The sequence below is a fragment of the Geotrypetes seraphini genome, chromosome 5, assembly GCF_902459505.1.
Source record: "Geotrypetes seraphini chromosome 5, aGeoSer1.1, whole genome shotgun sequence".
Classification (NCBI taxonomy): Eukaryota; Metazoa; Chordata; class Amphibia; order Gymnophiona; family Dermophiidae; genus Geotrypetes; species Geotrypetes seraphini.
Window position 1 is genome coordinate 127,116,583 of NC_047088.1, and position 24,276 is coordinate 127,140,858.

General features: G+C 42.3%; 1 protein-coding gene across 1 annotated transcript in view; it reads left to right on the plus strand.

Annotated features, from left to right (window-relative positions):
* The window catches only part of LOC117360686 (TRAF3-interacting protein 1-like), a 60,087-nt gene extending 38,156 nt beyond the window's left edge, over positions 1-21,931 (plus strand). Inside the window, exon 2 of the mRNA XM_033944882.1 lies at positions 21,219-21,931. Within this exon, the coding sequence (XP_033800773.1) occupies positions 21,219-21,384 (166 nt within the window). The 3' untranslated portion in view covers positions 21,385-21,931. The remainder of the gene's footprint in view (positions 1-21,218) is intronic.
* The last annotated feature ends 2,345 nt before the right edge of the window (positions 21,932-24,276 follow it).

Below are 24,276 nucleotides of genomic sequence, written 5' to 3' on the forward strand. Positions count from 1 at the left end.
GTTTTGTAGGTGATATGTTATGTGCAATCCCACCAAATCCCCATTAGAGTTCTAGGTGGGATACAGGCAATATATTACATTGAGAGTGAAATACGTTACAAAGAATTATACATGTTACATAAAGTTATTAAATTGTTATAAAATATATATACAGTCTGAGGTAATAAATCATAAATAGCAGCTGACTATTAACATTGCCTTTGTTTCAGGTGACATATTAGTCTGAGTCTCTTTGGACACCTGGTAGGGATTTCTTTAAAACAACATGTTTTTAGATTTTTACCAAATAGTAGATAATACTGTGGTTGTGTGAATTTCAATGGAAAGTGAGTTCCACACTTTTGCTATTTGATAATTCAAAGATCTGTGAGATTTCTTTTATTTTATATCTTTCAGAGTTGGGAATGATAAGGTCAGGTTGAGTTACAGTATGTTGGTTCACAGATTTACCTAATAGTTCAGCAAATCTGGGTAAGCTAATCATCATATAGCATTTTAAATGCGCTACACAGTATAGTTTGAATTCTATTCTATAATCAGTGCAGATTGCAGAGGAAGAGAGGTTAATTTGTAGTATGAGTTTTGCTGCAGTGTTTTGTATCAGCTGGAGTTCTTTCATTAATTTTAGTCTAATAGTTACAGTGTTGTTGTGACTGTACTAGTATCTTGTAGTATTGTTGGATGAAGTCTTAGTTTTTGTTGTGTAAGAAAGGGTTTTCTTACTAAGTTGTTAACATCTTCAAAAGGGCTCCGACTCAATCGCAGCAAATTGATAAGGATCTGATTGTGGATATCCAAAAGTTTGGAAGGAAAGAGGAGGTGCTGCTGTTGGGAGATTTCAACCTGCCGGATGCAGACTAGAATGTTCTGTCTGCGGAATCGGAACGAAGTAGGGAGATTGTGGATGCCTTTTCAAGAGGCTCTGCTCAGACAAATGGTGACGGAACCCACAAGGGAAAAAGCAATATTGGATCTGGTCCTCACAAATGGAGAGAGTATCTCTAATGTTTAAGTGGGTGCTCACCTGGGAAGTAGCGATCATCAAACGGCTAAAGTGGAGAGCGGCCGCACAATACTTAAAGTCCTAGATTTCAAATGTATAGACAGGTGACAATGGACGATTTCTTGAGACATCTTAGCCAGGAGCCGATACAGTCGGGGAGTCGCCTGCTGGAACCGCGGGCTGTGAGTGAGGCTGCAGCGAGTTTCCTTGGGCTGGAATCAACGCTGAGCCCCGACGCCAGAACCCCACCCCCTCAACCACAGATTGCTAGCTCACCACGGGAAAGCAACCAGTCCGAAGAGGCAGACTCCATTTCCCGGGAGGCTTAATCAAGTGAAACACTGGATAAGAACATTGCTGTGGATAAAACACCGAAGGGCCAAGAAGAAAGACAAGGCCTACATAGGGGAAAGATACCGGGAATAGCACAAGCTGGATCAACGGCTGCAAGTATATTTTCAATGCCTTAACCTATTAATGATACCCTAGTCTCTTTATGGGTATTGATAGCTGCGTTGGGACAGACTTTGTCACCACAAATAAAGGACTTAGAAAATAAACTTTCTGAACAAAGGGAGGAATTAAATGGATTTAAACAAGATATAATGGTTGTTAAAAAATTAGGTAAAAAAAGTTGAGAAAGAGATTTTGGAAGTAAAGGAGGTACAAACAACTTTAATTAGAGATAATCTTAGTTTAAGAAGAAAGATGGAAATCTTGGAAAATAATAATAGAATGAATAATCTTAGAATACTGAATTTTCCAAAGAAGCTTTAAGGAAATATTTTTTGGAAGTACTTAATGTTCCAAAAGATGTTTTTCCTCCCTTTTCAAAAATATATCTGCCTACAAAAACTGTAGAGAAGCAACTTCCGGTAGAGAGTGAACAGATGGACTTAACCACGATCCTGGAAACCTCAATGAAAGATGTAGCTAGGCCAGCAACTTTACTAGACTAGAACTGGATATTAAAGTTATACTTCAAAAGTAGACATAAAGAATTTATGGGACAGAGTTCAAATATTACCTGATATGACAAAAGAAACCAAGAAACGTAGAAAACAGTTCCTGCTTCTCAAACCAGGGGTTACTGCGATGGATGCCTTATTCTTATTACGGTATCCATGCAAGTGCATAGTAAAGTATAAATCTTGTAATTATGTATTTTTTGAACCTTCACAACTAACGGGCTTTCTTTCCATGAAACGTCTTGAAGGGGAATTAGTAACAACTTATTAGTAACAACTTAATTAGTTTTCTCCTATGAATTACTCTCAGCTATCCGCCTGATTGATAAAATATTCATACTTATTAGTTTTAATTTTCACTCAACTTTACCATCTTGGATCTTTAATATGAGATTCTAAAATTTGATTAAGCAAATGAGTTACTCTTTAATTTTGTACTTAGTTTCTTTTTTGTAATAGTGCTGATTTTCTTGATCATATTCTGTACAAGAAGTTATTCTTGATAATGTTTAATAAAACAAGTAAATAATTTAAAAAAAAATGTATGGACTTTAATAAAATGGAAGAGTTCCTGAAGAAAGAGCGGTTAGGATGGGAGGACATAAGAGAAATGGAAAAACAGTAGTCTAAGCTGAAAGGAAAATGGCTACGGACCTTTATGTGAAGAAAATAAATAAAACCAAGAGAAAAAGGAAACCGATATGGTTCTTCAAACTAACGCCAAAGAAAATAAAGGCAAAAGATTTGGTGTTCCTGAAATATAGAAAAAAAACAACAAGAGGAGTGCAGAAAATACTACCGGGTAAAACTGAAAGAAGCTAAGAGAGAGATACGTCTTGCGAAAGCGGAGGCAGAGGAAAAAATGGCTAAAAATGTAAAAAAAGGAGACAAAAAATTTTTCATATATATTAATGAAAAGAGGAAGATGAAAAATGGAATTGCTAAACTAAAAGTTGTTAGGAACCAATATTTGGAGAGTAATGAGGAAAAAGCAAACGTGCTAAACAAATACTTCTGTTCTGTGTTCACAGAAAATCTTGGAGAAGGACCGAAATTGTCTGGCAAAGTAACACAAGAAAATGGAATAGATTCTGCGCTGTTCACGAAAGAAAGTGTTTATGAACAACTTGAAAAAAATAAAGGTGGACAAAGCGATGGGACCGGACGGGATCCATCCCAAGATACTGAGGGAGCTCAGAGAGGTTCTGGCGGGTCCTATTAAAGACTTATTCAACAAATCTCTGGAGACTGGAGTGGTTGGAGGAGAGCTGATGTGGTCCCTATTTACAAAAGTGGTCACAGAGATGAAGCGGGAAACTACAGGCCGTAAGCCTCACTTCGGTTGTTGGAAAAATAATGGAAGTGTTGCTGAAAGAAAGGATAGTGAACTTCCTAGAATCTAATGGGTTACAGGATCCGAGGCAACATGGCTTTACAAAAGGTAAATCGTGCCAAATGAACCTGATTGAATTTTTTGATTGGGTGACCAGAGAACTGGATCGAGGACATATGCTAGATGTAAATTACTTAGATTTCAGCAAAGCCTTTGATACGGTTCCTCATAGTAGGCTCTTGAACAAACTTGAAGGGCTGAAGTTAGGACCCAAAGTGGTGAACTGAATTAAAAACTGGCTGTCGGACGGATGCCAGAGGGTGGTGGTTAATGGAAGTCACTCAGATGAAGGAAAGGTGAGTAGTGGAGTCCCTCAGGGTTCATTGCTGGGGCCGATCCTGTTCAATATGTTTGAGTGACATTGCTGAAGAGTTAAAAGTTTGCCTTTGTGCGGATGTTACCAAGATTTGTAACAATAGGCATCAAAGAGGGAGTGGAAAATATGAAAAAGGATCTGCAAAAGTTAGAGGAATGGTCTAATATCTGGCAACTAAAATTCAATGCAAATTAATGCAGAGTAATGCATTTAGGAATTAATAATTGAAAGTAACTGTATATGCTGAGAGGAGAGAGGCTGATATGCACGGACAGAGAGATGGACCTGGGATGATAGTGTCCGAAGATCTAAAGGCGAAAAAACAGTGTGACAAGGCGGTAGCTGCTGCCAGAAGGATGCTGGGCTGAATAAAGAGAGGCGTAGCTAGTAGAAGGAAGAAGGTGTTGATGCCCCTGTACAGGTCATTGGTGAGGCCCTACTTGTGTTCCGTTTTGGAGACCGTATCTGGCGAAGGATGTGAAAAGACTTGAAGCAGTCCAGAGGAGGGCAACGAAAATGATAGGAGGTTTGCGCCAGAAGACATATGGAAGCCCTGAATATGTATACCCTAGAACAGGGGTAGGGAACTCCAGTCCTCGAGAGCTATATTCCAGTCAGGTTTTCAGGATTTCTCCAATGAATATGTATGAGATCTATTTGCATGCACTGCTTTCAATGCATATTCATTGTGGAAATCCTGAAAACCCAACCAAGGACCGGAGTTCCCTACCCCTGCCCTAGAACAAGGGTGGACAATTCCAGTCCTCGAGAGCCGGAGCCAGGTCAGGTTTTCAGGATATCCACAATGAATATGTATGAGATGGATTAGCATGCACTGCCTCCTTAAGATGCAAATCTATCTCATACATATTTACTGTGGATATCCTGAAAACCTGTTCTGGCTCCCCTGCCCTAGAAGAAAGGAGGGACAGGGGAGATATGATTCAGACATTCAAATACTTGAAAGTTATTAACGTAGAACAAAATATTTTCTGGAGAAAGGAAAATGGTAAAACCAGAGGACATAATTTGAGTTTGAGGGGTGGTAGATTCAAGAGCAATGTTAGGAAATTCTACTTTACAGAGAGGGTGGTGGATGGCTGGAATGTGCTCCCGAGAGAGGTGGTGGAGAGGAAAACGGTGACGGAGTTCAAAGAAGTGTGGGATGAACACAGAGGATCTAGAATAAGAATATAATAGTAATATTGAAGAACTAAGGCCAGTACTGGGCAGACTTGCACGGTATGTGTCTGTATATGGGCTTTTGGTTGAGGATGGGCTGGTGAGGGCTTCAATGGCTAGAAGGATGTAGATGGACTTGAGTGAGCTTTGACGGAGACTTCAGCAGTTGGAACCCAAGCATAGTACCGGGTAGAGCTTTGGATTCAGAAATAGCTAAGAAGAAAAAAAATTTAAATTGAATCAGGTTGGGCAGACTGGATGGACCATTTGGGTCTTTATCTGCCGTCATCTATTATGTTACTATGTTAAAACTACAGCTATCTAAAGTGACTCCCAGTACTTTGTAGGTTTTTTTCAGTGTTGAAGCTGGTTCCAGTTGTCAGAGTAATAGTAGATGGGATTAGATGTTTGTGTTGCCCAAACCATAATATTTTGGTTTTTTCAATGTTTAAATTGAGATGGTATCTCCCCACCCATTCTTGCACTTTAGTTAGCATTCTGGACAATATTGTAGTCATGATTGCTTGGTTGAGACTTGCAGGGATTAGTAGAAAGACATCATCTGCATATGAGAAGAGCCATTCCTCTGACCTGTGGCTTATTGAGTTCAATAAAGTCATGAAGATGTTATATAATAATGGTGAGATGGGAGATCCTTGTGGTACTCCACATGGTGGAGACCAGTAGTCTTTTAACACTGTAGTGTTTTTTCATCTGAAAGCATTGGAACCATTGTAATACCATTTCTAAGATCTTTATTTCAGCTGTTCTGTTTAGTAGCTGTTCTGTTTAGTAGATGTGGTTAACCCTGTCAAATGCTGCTGAGACATCAAACTGTAATAGTAACATTTATTTACCTGTGTTTAATACTGATCTAACTCTCCATGTCAGATCAGTCAATCATGTTTCTGTACAGTGGTTATTTGTGAACCCATGTTGGGAGGGGTAATAGTAAATTCCATTTTGAAATATAATCTTTTAGTTGGGTGGCAACTACAAATTCTATCAACTTCATCATGAATAGTATGCTTGCTACCAGTCTATAGCTTGCAGTTTGGTCTAGGTCTGCTCGTTTAGGGATAGGTGTAAGTATAATTTCCTAGAATTCCTCTGAGAACCAACCTTGCCCTAGTGTAGAATTAATCATCTCAATTAACCAATTCAGTACTACTTCCGGCATATCTTGGTATAGATGGAATGGACATAGATCCAGTTGGCATTTCATTTCAGATAGCCTAGTCACCAGAGGTCTTAATTCTTTTGTTGTGACTGTATTAAATGCTATCCCTTGTTGTGTACACTGGTATATTTAATGAATTGCTTTCAGAAATATCCTCTAGTTAATTGTCTTCCATATTATCAATAGTTTAAACATATTCTCTATCTTATTCTCAAAATATGTTGGGTAGGGGGGGCTGTAGTTGAGACAGTTGTTGCTGCACTGTCTGTCACTTTTGCTAGAATATTGAACAATTTCCTTAAGTCTGGTTTATCTACCCCAATCATATTTTCATTTACTTTGTATTTTCATTTACTTTGGTTTATTTGTCTGTTCTAATATGCTTGTTGTTTCCTCCATCTATTACTTCTGGTAGAATTCTGCGCAAAATGTTTGAAAATTCTGCATAAAATATTTCTAAATTCTGTAAAGTTTATTTGTAGAGTTTTGTGTAGAATTCTCCTATCCCGAGGCCTGAAATTCCTTTCTACCTTTTCCTTTCTCAGGTTCCAGCCTCCTTAGTTCCTTTTCTCACTCCAACTGCAGTTCTGTCTACCTCTAAATCCCATCCCTCTTTCACTTACACCCTGAATCTCTTCCATTGCCCTCATAGTCTGGCATCTCTCTCTCTACTGGCTAAGAATTAGACCCCAAAGCCTGAGTCGCCGCAGACGTGGGAACAAAACTTTTCACCACCTGCAAGAACGGTGAAAAATTTTATTCCTGCAGTTGGAAGCAACCCCCCTCGTTCTTTACCGCCATTAACCATGGTGTCGACTTGTGGCCCCTCCAAGTTCCGGCGGCCATGTTGTTGTTGTCGTTGCCATCATTGTCTTGCCTTGACTCCTCGCTCTATAGTGCAACGCTGAGCCAGCAGGGCTCCCAATTGGGTCCTCTCAATCGCCACACATATTTTTAAAACCCATTTAATGGGTTGTAGTTGTAATGTGTAGCAGTAGCAATTAGGAGTGGTGAGCAATCAGTTGTCGGACAGTTTCTTGGAGCCCAGAGGAGCTGCCTGCCTAAATCGGAAATGGAGGTGTGTGGAGTCAGCGTCATTGTTGAGAGTCCTAAGGTAAGGCCTTGTAAACAGTCCCTTACCCACATTTTCCTTCTGTTTGCCTGTCATGTTCCATGTGGCAAAAATGGCCACGATCAGTTGGTGGGGGAGGGCCGGCAAGGGAAGCCCCAAACAGCTGAACCGGCAGCTTCAGAAAATCCTGCCTGCTCTGCTAATCAGGGATTGCCCTGTGATCAGGTCAGCCGGAGCAGGCATCCCTCCTGCCTAACAACAACCCCCCAGCAGGAGGGATGCTTCCCAAAAGACCCACCATCCTTAACCACCCCCTACCTTAACTGTAACAAATCAGCAGAAGACCAACAGAAGACCTTCTGCTTGAACAACTACTCTCCCCCCCCTCTCCCCCCGACAAGCAGGAAATTGATTTTCCTTTCCTGATGGTTGTCATCAATATTGATTTATAAGGATTATAACTGAAGTCCATAAGTCTTGTCTCCTGAAGACGCTTTCTGTGAAACACCGTCGGGTGTAGAGCAATGCTGGATTCCAAGTGATGACAAGGATTCATAAGAGAAAAAGCAAAAGAAATTGTTTTCACCGTAGGACTTTTGTTGGTAGTCAACATGGAAAGAAGAAATTTTGTTAGAGGACTTTGATTGGTGTATACACTTCTTATAGGTGATTGCACTTATGCACGTTCTATAACGGGCGGGTGGCTTTGGGGTTTGTTACATGACTTATTTACCGTATTCGATATTTCAGCAGCCTTTGAGACTCAGTTGACCACCATTTACTACTAATAAAACTATCAGAAATAGGCATAATAGGCACTAAAATGGTTCTCAGATTTCCTAAAAAACAGAGAATATATTGTCAAGAAGAACGGAGAGACCTCCAACCCCTGAAAAGCCTTCTGTGGTGTGTCACAAGGCTCCCCACTCTCCCCCATCCTATTCAATCTCTTCATGAGCTCTCAAGGTAACATCAAATTCGAAGATGAAAGCATAATGTCATATGTAGATGACATTTTTCTCCTTATTCCCACAACCAAAAATCAATCGGACTTACCCAACAAAATTTCACACAATATAGAGAAGATCCCAAATTGGGCAACAATCAACAAACTGAAACTAAACACAACTAAAACCAAAGTTCTATACTTCCACACGGCCCAGCAAATGGCACCTACAAGCATCACCCTTCAATCAGGCGAAACCCTCTCCATAGATGAGTCCTCCAGAATCCTAGGTTGCATACTGGATTCCACTCTAATCATGGAACCCCAAATATCTAGTCTCCGAAAGAAATCCCTCTACACCCTGAGACAATTAAAACTAATCAGACCTTACTTTCACCAATATCACTTTACCTTAATTGTACAACTAATGATCCTTCCACAACTGGACTATTGTAACTCCATCTACATGGGAATCAATACTGTTCTAATTAAGAACATATGAACATAAGAAGTTGCCTCTGCTGGGTCAGACCAGAGGTCCATCGCGCCCAGCAGTCCGCTCCCGCGGCGGCCCATCAGGTTCATGACCTGTAAGGTGATCATTGTCTAAACCCTTTAATCCCCCTTATCCTTCTTCCTAAGCCCTTTCATAACCTGTCTCTGCCTCTATTTGTGTCCTTCAGGAATTTATCCATTCCTTCCTTGAAGCCCGGTAGGGTACTCTTGTCCTATCACAACCTCCTAATTCACAAACTTCAACTCATCCAAAACACTGTCATAAGACTGTCACAAACCCGAGCCCAATGCCGGCCTTGTGCCAGTTAAACCCCGGAGAAAACATCCCCTGAAACTGGTCCGGGCTAATCACTGTGTCCCTGATAGGCAGGAACAAGACCAGAAAGCACAGGCTGTGTTCAGACCTAATGCAGAACACAGCCTGGTGAAATCTGGTAAGGCCCCTTTAAATCCTCCATTTTGTGAAAAGCTGGCTAAGCAGGGGAAAAGGCAAACACAGCTGAAGGAAGTTCAGCCCCGGAGTAGGGCTGGGCGTGGTACAGCAGCTTGGCAGCATTTAGAGGGCTGGCTGACCAAGAGGAGGGGAGACAGAGGAGAAGCTCTCAGGTGGAAGGAGCCTCCAGGTCCCCCTGAGACAAGGGACATTGAAATGCTGGACACAGAACCAGATGATACAACCCTGGTAAATCCTGAAGGTGAAGCTATGGATTGCAGCACTTTACCAGAGGTGGGACAATTTGAAGAAATGGAAATCAATTAGTCTGAAGTTGTTGTTTTTTGGTGCTAAGTTTTGTTGAAAGTTTCCATTTCCATTGAGTATAAGTATTTTCCTGAAGTATGCTAACTAAGGGAATGTATGCTAGCCCAAGGGTATGCTGGTATGAGAAGTTTTTTTTTTTTCTTCTTGCTTACCAAGAAGACTGCTGTGGAAGGAACTGCAGCAGGTTCTTATTCAGAAAGTGTAAATATCCTGTAAGCTTGAGACAGGATTTACACAGCACCAGGGTGAATAGTTTTCAGAGTTTTCTTTGTTTGAGAGTCAAGGACTGTTAGAGACTCTGCTACACCTGGGACATTGATAAAGAACTTTGGAACAGATATCCAGACCAGGCTGGTTACTATGATATTTTGTTTGTGTTATTTTTGCCAAAGACCATTGGAATACAATTTCTTTTGATGCATTTTTTTTTTGGACTTGTGAATTGAACAATAAATTTGATTTTTGTTATTTCATAACTTACCTGTGTGAGGCCATTCTGATTAAACTCATAGGATAAGTTTTGCACAACAGGGACTTCCTCCATCTTGGGGAAGCACGCTGGGGAGAATATTGTAAGCGTGGGCCGGTTACCGCGAGCCTTGAGGGCCGGCCACGCTACAAGACTTATCTTCAACCTGAGAAAATACGACTCAGTCACAACATTCATCAAACAAATGCACTGGCTACCCATCCCATCATGAATAACATTCAAAATATCTTGAATCATTCACCGCATACTTTATGAAAACTCTGCGGCCCCACTCATCCAGCTCTTCTCAATAGCATGGTCTACTTCCCGCAGAACCCTCAAACTGATGCTACTAAATCTCCCATCCACTAAAGATCTTTATTATAAACGAGATTTCCACTCCATGCTTACCTTTCTAGGAGTAAAAACTTGGAATGGCCTCATAGAAAGGACCAGAACTGAACCTTGCCACATCATCTTCCGAAGAAAACTGAAAACCCATCTGTTCGATACTTAATATTCTTTACCCTCCCCTCTTTTTCTCTCTCCTTCCTCTCCCTCCTACCTATTCACCTCCCCTCTCGCCCTCCTCCCTATCTATCTCCCCTCTCTCCCTCCTCTTTCTCTCCCCTCTTACCACTCTTTACAGTTGCCTTGAGCTTGTATAAGTATGAGCGACGCACAAATAGAAGATTAGATTAGGGAGGGAACAGAAAGAGAGAGAAGTTGGACTCAAGGGATAGTGTAGGGGGGATAGAGATACTGAGGGTAATCTGAGAACCATTTTAGTGCCTGTTATGCCTATTTCTGATAGTTTTATTAATAGTAAATGGTGGTCAACTGAGTCTCAAAGGCTGCTGAAAGATCGAATTGGAGGCGAAGAACGTCAAGCCGTTCTTTTGATATATTAAGGGGAAACGACCTGTGAAGGAAGTGGTGGGACCATTGGATGACCATGGAATAAAGGGAGCTCTAAAGGAGAACAAAGCAATTGCCGACAAATGGTGTCTGTATTTACCAAAGAAGATGTATACAGCATACCATTCAGGCTATATGCTAGAAATGAAGACAAAAAGCTGACAGGATTGACGGTCAATCTAGAGGAGGTATATAGGCAGATTGATAGGCGATAAATCCCCGGGACCGGATGGCATCCATCAAGAAACTGAAAGGGACCATAGCTGAACTGCTTCAAATAATAGCCAATCTGTCGATCAAATCGGGAAAGATTCTGGAAGACTGGAAATGTTACACTGATCTTCAAGAAAGGTTCGAGGGGAGATCCAGGAAACTACAGTCCGGTGAGTCTGACCTCGGTACCGGGAAAGATGGTAGAGTCGCTGATAAAGGACCGCATCATTGATCACCTTGATGAACACGGGCTGATAAGGACCAGTCAGCACGGTTTTAGCAAAGGTAGATCGTGTTTGACGAACTTGCTGCGCTTCTTTGAGGGAGTAAACAGATAGACAAGGGCGACCCGATCGACATTGTATATCTGGATTTTCAGAAGGCATTTGACAAGGTTCCACATGAACGACTACTTTGGAAAATTGCAAGCCATGGAATCGAGGGTGAAATACGTGGGTCATAGGAAACAGAGAGTGGGGGTAAATGGACAATACTCTGACTGGAAGAGTGTTACCAGTGGGGTGCCGCAGGGCTTGGTGCTTGGACCCGTGCTCTTCAACATCTATATAAATGATCTAGACATTGGTACGACAAGTTTTGCGGACGATACAAAGTTATTCAGAGTAGTGAAGACACGGGGATTGCGAAGATCTGCAACGTGACATAATCAGGCTCAAGGAATGGGCATCAACATGGCAGATGAGGTTCAACGTGGATAAGTATAAAGTGATACATGTAGGTAACAAAAATCTCATGCACGAATACATGATGTCCGGAGTGGTACTTGGAGAGACCTCCCAGGAAAGAGACTTGGGAGTTATGATCGACAATGTATGGTGGTGGCAAAAAATGGCAAACAGAATGCTAGGAATGATAAAGAAGGGGATCACGAACAGATCATTCCGCTGTACCGGGTCATGGTGCACCCTCACCTGGAGTACTGCGTCCAGCATTGGTCACCGTACATAAAGAAGGACTCAAAAGGGTCCAGAGAAGAGCGACCAAGATGGTTAAGGGGCTGGAGAAGTTGCTGTACAGTGAAAGATTAGAGAAACTGGGCCTTTTCTCTCTCAAACAGAGGAAATTGTAAGGGGACATGATCAAAACATTCAAGGTACTGAAGGGAATAGACTTAGTAGATAAAAACAGGTTGTTCACCCTCTCCAAGGTAGGGAGAATGAGAGGGCACTCTCTAAAATTGAAAGGGGATAGATTCCATACAAATGTAAGCACACACAAGTCTCTCTCAAGACTGCTCCCTCCTCTGATGTCAGGGGCAGGATCACAGCAGAGAGAATGTGCTGCAGAGAATGACAGCAGCCTGTTAGGATTGCTACAGCACTGGTGATCCTCTTCAGGCTGCCCTAATTACCTGAAGGTAAGACCAGGAGGCCAGGGGGAAGCTGGAGGATGCTACAAAGGCCTATGCAGCACTTCCCAACTGACCCACCTCCATTGCCCCCTAAATCAGGAGCAGCAGTGGATGGCCAGCAAGAGGCAGCGCTGCCACGTCTGCTTTAGAAGACATGAAGGACGGGAGGAGGGTTGGTCAACAAATCAGCGAGCCTGATTTTTTTTTTTAACAAATTAATTCAAATCGATTCACCTGAAGTGAATTAGTGAATCGATTCGAATAGGAACTCGGACAGCACTATTCCAGGTACCTTCCTATTGTTGGCAGTGCTGATTTTCTTCCGGGGTTGACTGATCATTGTTATAAATATGGAAGTATAATGGTTTACAAATGCTCTCTCATTTAATAGAGTAAGAGAAAGCTATTTTATTATTTATTGTATTTATTTATATACCACTTATATCCTAGATTATAATACTATAAAAACTTTATTATCTCTAGCCTTCATTATCTAGTTATAGGGCTGGATTCACTAAAAATGGTTAAGACTGTGTTGGTCGCTGTGGACTGATTTTTATTTTTTTTTTTTTTTCACTGATTCCAAAACAGCGATCGATGGTCAAATGGCTTTCCATGCAAATGAGTTTTGTGGAGGTCTGCCCCATCAGTCCACCCCATCAGTCACAGGAAAAGCGACTTTCACACGTGCAGAGCCAGCAGGGGAAGCCTGAACAGCTGAGAGGTAGGGGAGGCCTCCTGCCATTCAGCTGTTTGGGACAAGAAGACTTTTTTATTTTTTTAATGGCACAGTTGTGCATGTGTTACACATGCACAATCCCTGTCCCAATTTTAAAAAAGTAGTGCTGGCTTCTACTCCCCCCCCCCTAATCACAGCCAAGAAAAAGAGGCAGGAGGAATGCCCACTCCCTCCTGCCATCAGGTGACCCCCACACAGAACTGCCCCCACCCAATGCCAGAATCCCCTCCTTCACGACCCCTATACTTTCAGCAGAAGGGATGCCCACTCCTTCCTGCCTCAGCAACACTATGTTTTAATGCATGAAGAGACCCCTCTGACCAAAGTTCTCAAAAGAAGGCCCTGGTGGGCTTCGGGAGTCAAGTCAGACCCCCCCCCCCCAGCTCAAGGACATACCCCAACCACCCTGTACCTTTTTGTAGGCATTGTCGTAGAAGTCCGGCAAGAGGGATTCACACTGTCTCTGCAAAATCACAGGCCTTCCCCTTCCCGGTGCAATCTGGTATGCACTTGGAGGGGCCTAGGCCCTGATTGGCCCAGGTGCCTAAGCCCCTTCTATGGGAGGGGCCTTATGTATCCAAGTTAGGGGGTGTCCTTGAACTGGAGGGGCTTGATTTGACTCCCCCAGACCACCAGGGTCCTCTTTTGGGGGAGTTTGGGGTAGAGGGAAGGATCGGAAGGGGGCATTGATGTCGGGTGGGTCCCAGATGGACTAAAATATGAGCATTCCTCCTGGAAAAAGTATGGGGGTCAGGTGGGGAAGGGAAGAGGGATCCTGGCATGGGGAGTTGTGGCATCAGGGAGGGGTCAGTTCTGCAGGAGGGAGTGGGCATTTCTCCTGCCTCCTTTTCTGTTTGGGGGCATCATCGGGAGGCATGTCAACATTTCAGCATGACTTTTTTTATGAGGACAGATATTGTGCGCATGTAACACATCTGTGCGCATTAAAAAAAAGAAAAACATAGGGTAGACCTGTCAGTAATTTCAGGCCCTTAGCAGCCATCACTTAGCAAGCAATGTTAGGACATCAATCAGAGGGCTCGTTTTAATATTAATGACCTCTTTTTAATGCTAATGAGGTCATTTGCATGACAGAATCGGAGAATGAACAAACGCACAGGAAAAGCATGTGGTGGGCCATTTTGTACATTGGGCCGGCAAATTAGATCATCAATAAACCTGTCAAACTAGTTTAGTGATGACAGTCAGAGTTTTGTGCTACTGCCTTGACCATGTACCATGGGGAAATTTGCAGTATGTCTATATTGGGGTTATGCACTACATGAGACATCAGTCTCTGAACCTCTGTGATGAAATTAGCTGTGCGTTACCCATCACACAGGTTCATGCACCAATTTACAATCCCACACTGTTTTTCTCTCATTACTGTCACAGAGTAATGATTATGATTCTCACATTTGGATGCAGACAGACTCGCAAGCAGACTTGCTTGTAGAAACGTAGAAGTTTTGAGTCAGCTGCACTGCGCATGCGCGAGTGCCTTCCCGCCCAGCGCAGGGCGAGTCTTCTCAGTTTTCCGCGGAGCCGAGAAGTCCGTCTTTGACACTCTGTGTTTAACTTTGTTACTTCGTGCCTTCTCTCACCGCGGTTTGTGTTTCTTTTCTTCGCAAATCGCTGTGTTAATTTCTTTCTTTTCATTTAAAAAAAAAAAAGAGGCTTTTTTTCTCCGTTCGACTGGCGGGACAGGCCACTCGGCCGCAGCCTACGGGCTTCGACTTCGCTGCGGCTATCTTCCCTCCTATGTCCCGGCCAGCAACAGGTTTCAAGAAGTGTAGCCAGTGCCAGCATGCGATTTCCCTCACGGACCCACACCGTTGGTGCCTCAAGTGCCTTGGGCCTAACCATAATCTGAAGTCGTGCGAGCGCTGTGCAACCTCAAGCCCTTAAACATTCTTGGATTTTAGTGGAGAAACTTTTGGGATGGACTGTTCTGTCACACCCTCGACTTCGAGCGCGACCTCAGTTCCACCTTCCACCAAGGGTCCTCCTGCTTCCACGACTCCGAAATCGAGACTCATCAGCCCTTCCTCGTTTGGGACATCTATCACCTCGAGTAAACCTGCTGTATCTTCCCCTGAACCCTCAGGCCAGATAACTCAGCAGAAAGTTCCGGCAGTGGTCCTCAAACTTTCCAAGACTTCTAAGTCGAAGCACATTTCCACTGCCACCTTGGAACCTATAGCCACAGCAAGTGGTCCGGTTTCAGACACGGATCCATCTTTGCCGGCTTCTTTCCAGACCATGTTAGAGAAGCAATTTGATCAGTTGCTGACCAAATTTGGGCCGACGGCATCTTCTCTAATCCAGCCTGGGTAACCTGCAAACTCCCGTTAGGTCGAGCCTCTATCCATGCCTCGAGCTGAACCTTTACACTCTATGCAGGGAGTCTTTGCAAGTGTCTGGTCTGGCATCTATGCAAGGAGTAGATTCTTTGCGAATGCCTCGACAGGAATCCTCACACTCCATACAAGGAGCAGAGTCTTTGGGAGTGCTTCGAGATTCCTCCATCAAACCTGAGCTTCGATCTATAGCTTCTAGCCCTATCCATTCACAGGTAGCATTGCCTGCTTCCATCTCTAGGGCCATCCTCGATCCTCGAGACCTGCTTCTACGCACCACTCTCATCGTCGATCGTGGCCTTCATCCAGGCATAGCTCGTCTTCCAAAGAGCGTCCTTCTTCATCTAAGCCTCATTCCACACCTTCCAGCTCTTCCAGACTCCTCGATCGAGGTCTCTGCTTCCAGACCTTGAGGACTCAGCTGCTTCCATTGTCTCATCCAAGTCTCCATATTCTTTTGAGGATGATTTCTCCGGTGAGGCTTCACCTCTGACCCAGGCCGCCTTGAGGTCATCAAGTCCCTCTCGAGGCAAGGCATTGGCGGATCAGCTGTCTTTCTCTTCTTTTCTTTGCCGGATGACTGATGACCTGGAACTTCAATTTCTAAATACTCTAAGGAGTATCGCGAGGTCATGCATCTTCCCCAACCTCCTGCAGAGTCACTTAAGCTTCCTCTTCACAAGCTTTTGTCTCAGACTTTCACACGCTACCTGGAGACTCCTTATACCATTCCTGCTGTTCCAGGCAAATTGGACTCCAGGTATAGAAATCTGCATTGCAAAGGATTTGAGAATTCACAGTTGTCTCACCAATCCCTGCTTGTGGAGTCCTCCTTAAAAAGATCTCATCCTTCCAGAGTTTATGATACCGTTCCTCCTGGAAGGGAAGGGAAGGGAAAACTATGGACAAGTTCTATGGACATCGCCTTTACTATGATATCCTCCAAAGTCTTCAATTATTATTTTAATTTTGTTACTTATCTCAAGTTCATTGATTCCAAATTTCTCAGCTATTTGGATACACAAAAGCACTTCAAATTCAAAGAACTCATCGCTACTCTGTCACAACTCAGATTACATCTTCTTCAGTCTTATGAGCAATTTGAATTGTCAGCCAGAGCCACTGCTTTCTCTGTAGCAATGCGCCGCCTGGCCTGGCTTCACACCATTGACATGGACCATAATCTTCTGGACTGCTTTTGCAGGCAATGAATCTATCGAGGCAACCAGAAATAAATTTTCTGAACATGAAAAATCTTTTGCTTCCATTGTCAGACCAAAGCCTAAGCCAGCTCCTGTGAAGCCTTCACGCCCTCCTCCAATTTTTCAGAGGCGTTATACTCCAAGAGGGGCTCCTTACAATCGTCCGCCTCCCAAGAAACAGAAGCAACAGAAACCTCAGCCTTCTTCTGCATCTAAGGCTACACAGCCTTTTTGACTGTCCTCTCTTCCCCCCATAGGAGGCCATCTCCATTTTTATCAACGATGGGAGATAATTACATCTGACCTGGGTGCTGTCAATCATCAGGGAAGGATACTCTCTTCATTTCACTCAGGTTCCACTAGAGCTTCCTCCAAGAGAGTATCCTTCCGGTCCATCACAGACCACCCTTCTTCTTCAGGAAGCTCAAGCTCCGCTTCGTCTCCGTGCCATCGAACCAGTTCCTTTGGAACAGCAGAACAGGGGGTTTTACTCCCGTTACTTCCTAGTTCTGAAGAAGACGGACGATCTACAACCCATTCTGAATCTCAGGGCTCTCAACAAATTTTTAGTCAAAGAAAAATTTTGCATGTTGTCCCTGGCGTTCCTTTATCCCCTTCTAGATCAGAACAACTGGTTATGCCCTCTGGATCTCAAGGAGGCTTATACTCATATTCCCATTCATCCGACATCCCGTCAATATCTTAGATTTCAGGTGGGGAATCTGCATTATCAATACAGAGTGCTACCCTTTGACCTGGCTTCATCTCCCAGAGTGTTCACCAAGTGGTGGTAGCAGCAGCTCTAAAGAACCATGGTCTTCAGGTGTTCCCCTACCTAGACAACTGGCTCATCAAGGATTCCACATCTCAGGGGGTTATTGTAGCGACCCAATGGACTATGTGATTCCTACAAAGTTTGAGATTCAAAATCAACTTTCTCAAATCCCAACTTTAGCCCTCTCAGAATCTACAGTTCATGTGAGCTGTTCTTGGCACTATCCAACTCAGAGAATTCCTTCTGCAACAACGTCTAGAAGCTCTCCTTCAACTCTGTCATGCAATGTCTTCCCACTTTTCAATCTCAACGAGACACATGATGGTACTCCATAGTACACGTGACTCCTTTTGCCAGACTTCACCTCAGAATTCCTCAGTGGACCCTGGCATCTCAGTGGACGCAGGCATGCTACCCACTCTCTCAACACATTGCAGTCCTTCGTTGAAAGTCTCTCCGTTGGTGGATGCTCTCTTCCAATCTCTCCAGAGGCTTGCTGTTTCAAATGCCACCCCATCAGAAGGTCCTCACAACAGATTCCTCGGCCTAAGCTTGGGCTCATCTCGATGGTCTTTATACTCAAGGCCACTGAAACAGTATGGATTGTCAGTGTCACATCAATCTGTTGGAACTCAGAGCGATCTTCAACACTCTCAAAGCATTTCAACATCTTCACGACCATGTAGTCCTCATTTGAACGGACAGCCAACTATGTCAACAAACAGTGGGGGGGACAGGATCTCCCTCCCTTTGTCAAGAAGCTCTGAAGGTTTGGGACTGGGCACCTTCCTCAAAGCTGTCCAAGGGGCGAAAAATTGCTTTGTGGACTTATTGAGTCGTCGTCACTCAATTCCTCGCCTCTTCATCACATTTTTTCGCAGTGGGGAATGCCTCAGATAGATCTCTTTGCAGCTCTCCACAACCACAAACTGCCCCAGTTCTGCTTCAGGATATATTCTCCTCATCGCCTCGAGGCAGATGCTTTCATACTGGAATGGACGAATCTTTTTCTATATGCATTCCCTCCATTCCCTCTCATTCTCTTGTCAAGTTGAAGAATGATCATGCCACCATGATTCTGATAGCTCCTCGGTGGCCGAGACAACCTTGGTACTCCTTTCTACTTCAACTCAGCAGCAGGGAGCCATACCTTCTACCTGCTTACACAGAGTCAAGGATCTCTACTTCATCCCAATCTGCAGTCTCTGCACCTGACAGCTTGGTACCTCTCAACATAACTCCTCTTCAGTTTTCTCAACCTGTAAGAGACATTTTAAAGGCTTCTAGAAAGCCTACCACTATGTCTACCACCAAAAATGGACTAGATTTTCTGCGTAGTGCATCTCTCATGATAAGCAGCCTCAAGATTCCTCCTTATCTTCTGTTCTAGATTATCTTTTGCACTTATCCATCTCTGGCCTCAAGTCTACATTGATCGAGTCCATCTCAGTGCAATTGCTGCTTTCCATCAGCCTATTGAAGGGAAACCCCTCTCTGCTCATCCGGTGGTTTCCAGATTCATGAAAGGTCTTTTCAATGTCTAACCTCCTCTCAAACCGCCTCCAGTGGTTTGGGATCTTAATGTTGTTCTTGCTCAATTGATGAAGCCTCCATTTGAACCAATGTCTATGGCTCATCTGAAGTATCTCACTTGGAAAGTAGTGTTTCTCATTGCCCTCACATCTGCTCGAAGAGTCAGTGAGCTGCAAGCGTTAGTTGCTGATCCATCTTTCACATTTCCATACTCATCCTAAATTCTTACCTAAAGTGATTTCAGAATTTCATCTCAATCAATCTATTGTAATTCCAGTGTTTTTTCCACAGCCTCATTCTCATCTTGGAGAATCTGGATTGTAAACATGCTTTGGCCTTCTAGGAACGCACCAAACTACACAGAACTGTTCCACAACTTTTTGTTTCCTTTGATCCAAACAAGTTGGATCTCTATGCGTACCATCTCTATGCGTACCATCTCCAACTGGATGGCTGCTTGTATCTCTTTCTGCTATGCCCAGGCTGGATTACAACTACAGTCGAGTCACAGCCCACAATGGCAGCTTCAGTGGCTTTCCTCAGATCCATACCTATTGAGGAAATTTGCAAAGCTGCTACCTGGTCTCGGTTCATACTTTCACTTCTCACTATTGTCTGGATATTTTCTTCAGACGGGATGGCCATTTTGGCCAGAGAGTATTACAAAATTTATTCTCCTAAGTTGCCAACACTCCCACCATCCCTTTCTGGTTAGCTTAGAGGTCACCCACATGTCCTGGGATAAAGCACAGTTACTTACCATAACAGTTATCTAGAGACAGCAGGCAGCTATTCTCACAATCCACCCACCTCCCCTGGTTGGCTTCTCTGCTAGCTATCTGAACTGAGGAGACTCGCCCTGCACTGGACGGGAAGGCACTCGCGCATGCGTGTTGCGGCTGACTTGAAATTTCTATGTTTCTACAAGCAAGTCTGCATGCAAGGCTGTCCGCATCCGGGCTCCGTGAATGATGTCACCCACGTGTGAGAATAGCTGCCTGCTTTCCATGGATAACAACTGTTACAGTAAGTAACTGTGCTCTCTATGGTACAAGGTAGTCAGGATGCTAGGGCCTCTACACTGAGGGAGTATTTGGTTAGAAATTATTCCAGTATCTGTATGAATACACAAGTCTAGCTTATGAGGACATAAAAGGAAATACCGTATTTGCCAGCATATAGGACGCACTTTTTCTCCTCTGACGCTGGTGACACTGGTGGTCCATAGGTGCAGCGGGCAGGAGCGAGCTCTCCGCACTCCTGCACCGCTACTAACCCAGTCGATGGTGGCTGCTGTGAGATTGGGTTTCTTCAGCCGCTAAGCGCACTCCTGTTTGGTGCTGAGCAGCTTCCTGACTGGCTCCCGCGAACCAATCTCATGCCCACTGCACCTTTGGACCACCAGTGTCACCAGCGTCAGAGGAGATAGGATAGATGGACAGGGCAGGGAGGGGAGTCAGGTATGTAAATATAAGAAATTTCAGGAATGATTACTATCTTTTCAGGCAGCTTCATGGTCCAGGGATTTAACTCATATATTTATATTCACAAACTCGTATCAACAATTTTGACGCGCCTTAAAAACATATCTTTGTAGGGAATCTTTCAGAAGATATTGGTTGTTTATCAATTTGTATTACTAGTCTTTGTGAACTTCATAGAACTTAATGGCAATTGCGGTATACAAGTAAGTTTTATGTTATGTTATGTTAAAAGCCTGGAAGGGAAGTGGGCTTTGAGCAGTGCCTGGCAGGGAGGGTGCAGGGTGCAGTCAGAGCCTAACAGGGGGCATTGTTCAGGCGCATAAGTATTTATTTCCTTAAACTGTGCATCTTATACACTAGTGTGTCCTATATGCCGGCAAATATGGTAGTTCTTTTACTGGTGGCCAGCTCAAGAAGTTGGTGGAGAATGAACTTTGGCATGATAAAGAAATTGATTGAAGAAGGATTAGGGGAGATTTAAAAAATGTCAGGGTAATCAACAAACATGCATCTACTAAACCACTCTTGTCCTGGCTTTTCCTTACATTTTCCTTTCTACCCTAACTCTTGTTAACCGTGTCAAGCTTTACGAATGTAGAGATGATGCGGTATACAAACCTAAGGTAGATTAGATTAGATTAGCCAGTTCTGCATTGAGGAGTCTGAATTTGCAATCTATGTGACTGTCACAAAATCATGGAAAACCAAGAAGTTATATGAAATTATGTCCTGATTCCAAAATAGTATCTCCTCTCAAATATCTGTTTGAAAAGCATCATTGTGCAGTTCTTGAAGTGACTCTGCTTTGTCTCCATAGCATCACAGAGAATGCTGTAGAACCTTTAAAACAGGAACTGTCTGGACTGGAGCAGCAGATTAAGGAGCAGCAGGACAAGATATGCACTGTAAAAGCCAACATTTTAAGAAATGAAGAGAAGATCCAGAAAATGGTCTTTAGCATCAATATTTCTTTAAAAACATGAAGGGGAAAATTGGTGTGTGACAATGTTGTACTTCATAACTCATTCTTTTCTTAAAAGTAATTCAAGAATATAGTTAATATACAGGTAATTTATTAGTGACCTGTCAGCAAGGTTTATTTAAATCAGAGCTTTATAAAAGCCAACAGAATGAACATTGGAAATACAGTTTAATACATTGAAATTAAGGCATTAAAAAATTGCCTTCATTAACTTTGACATGAATCTAATTTCTGCTTTCTAACCTTATACTCAGATTTACAGTGCTTATAGGAGTTTGTATTACTGATCAACATAAGACTTTACGCTTTCAATGGGTACGAACAATTATAGAAAAGTTTAAAAAAAGTAGCTAATAATAAGGAAACAGAAAATCTTGTTAGCATACGTTTTCACAACCTGTTCATAGAAAATCCCGCCTTATCCAAATTCAAAGCGGTTTTACAAAAATAAAATAGCAATAAGTAAAAAAAAAAAATTAAAAAGGGCAAAAACAGACTCAACAGACATAAGACATAGACAGATGTAAAGTTAATCAGATATCCTGAAAGAGAGGTCACAGTAGTTGAGCAGATCCAACAACTCCTGGGTGAAAAATCAAATAATTTCTGTTGTATAAACTACATTTGAAGCAATAGTTACACACTAAGAGCTCCTTTTACAAAGCTGCAAATGAGGCAGCTGCTGTGGTAATTACTCCAATGCCCATAGGGATTTAATGGATTTTGCCGCACTATGGGTTTGTAAAAGGGGAAGTAAATTTGCAGAATACTGCGTAGCATCCAAAGAGCATTTTATTTACACGCGTGAATGTTTCTTTCAGGATACTCTGCAACAAAACGAATCCAAGGAGGAAACCAAGGTTCAACTGTCTGCAGTGTAAAACAATCCAGAACAAACAAAACAAGAAACTGCAGACCTTGTACACGATGCAGGCAGGCTTTATTATGACAAATAAATCTTTGATTAAAAACCTTTTACCAGGTAAGGGACCCAACACGGTTTTTAATCAAAGATTTACTTGTCATAATAAAGTCTGCCTGCATCGTGTACAAAGTCTGCAGTCTTTGGTTTGTTTGCTCTGGGTCCCTTACCTGGTAAAAGGTTTTTAATCAAAGATTTATTTGTCATAATAAAGCCTGCCTGCATCGTGTACAAGGTCTGCAGTTTCTTGTTTTGTTTGTTCTTTCAGGATACTCTTCCATGCAATTGTGGAATAATCTTGAAATTGTTAAAACAGCCACTGTTTTCTCCATTCTCAGCCAGCACTTCTGTATTTCTTTGAAAATAATTTTAGATGTCATAGTAACCTTCTGTAGTTTTAACCTATGGCTACTGACTTTGCAGAGAGGTCATGAACACACTGAAATTTGCCTTTTCCCAATCTGTACTTTGAACCAACTGAGTTTACTCTGTCAAGAAGTATGGGCAAAACATGCACAGTGCCACTGCATTATCCCAAATTATTTGTGCTACTATTGCTACAAAAGGGGCTTCATCAAGTCAATAAATATGAATACTTTATGCATTCAAGAGTTTTATTTTCTTATACTGCTTGTTCTTAAATATCTTTTGAATATTTCTATACTACTTCTGTTACTCTGGTCTTTCACTTTGAAATTGTACAGTTTGTTGTGTAAATCATTGAAACAACACTTGAATGCATTTTGATTTGTATTCTATAATATGCAAGATGTGTTATCCCTCTAGTTTTATTTTTGGATACAAATATTGTCCATTCAGTAATAAATCTTTTAATTAATGTTTTTGTTTTTATGTTCAAATGCTATGCTTAGGATTCAACAAAATGAGACGGCTCACTTGTAACATTCAGAATTAAGATAGGTATAGATTATCCCTAGATAGGTAATGAAAAATATCAACATTAGTTTGATGTCAAAATAATATAATGCAACAACAAAATACCCTCCCAAAATAACAATTATATCCTATACAGAATTATTTTCACCAAATAAATCACTAGAAAGTGGGATATTTTGGGAGTGTGTTTTCATGTTGATTTTAATCTATTTCACCATATATTTGGATGTTTTTAAAAATAATGTGCATAAATATTTTTGATAGTGTCCAGTGTTTGAAAATGGACCTGGATTGTAATGAGTCCCACTGTCCCAAGATTAATGCTAATCTTGGTGAAACTTATATTCCTGAGCAAAATAAAATATGCTTAAAAATAACAGCTCTTGATATCAAATGTGGTCATTAAAAGTTATCTTCTTTACACTGCTGAAGGCATAGAGCTGCAGGAAATCTATGGGGAAATCTAATTGCATGGGGAGACTCATTTTTGAAAAGGATTTAGGTCCCAATTCCTGCCCCATACTTTCTCTGTCTCTGTCATTTGGAAGTCAGTTGCACCCGGGAACATATCTTAAAGACCAGAAATCATCTTTCAAAACATGTCCAATTTTATTGTAAGCTATCCCTTTTATATCATTTTACATGAATCAGTGTTGTCAGCATGTGATGTAAACACAAACCATATGGACACAGGTCACATGAAACTTTAAAGACATCAGCATTTTTACTAGCTAGAGACTGAAGTCCACAGAGGGTGCTGTGGTCAACAGAGCTTTTTGCTTATCTAAAGCTGTTTGCAAATATGGCTTTATGAAAACAATTGAAGTCACTTCACAACAAGATAACACACATCTTATCAAACATAAATGCCCTTGTACTATTTTCAGAGAAGGAAAAACAAACAGGGTCTGGTTTTCTTACAGCTTCAAAACATATGGAAAACTACAAGACGTGTCCTTTCAATCCCCTCTTACGTCATGAAAATGACGTCATAAATGCACAGCATGAGCATGGAGGGAGAGATACTCTAGATATGTCTCTCGAGGAGGGGTTTTAGGAGCTGTAATACGAATA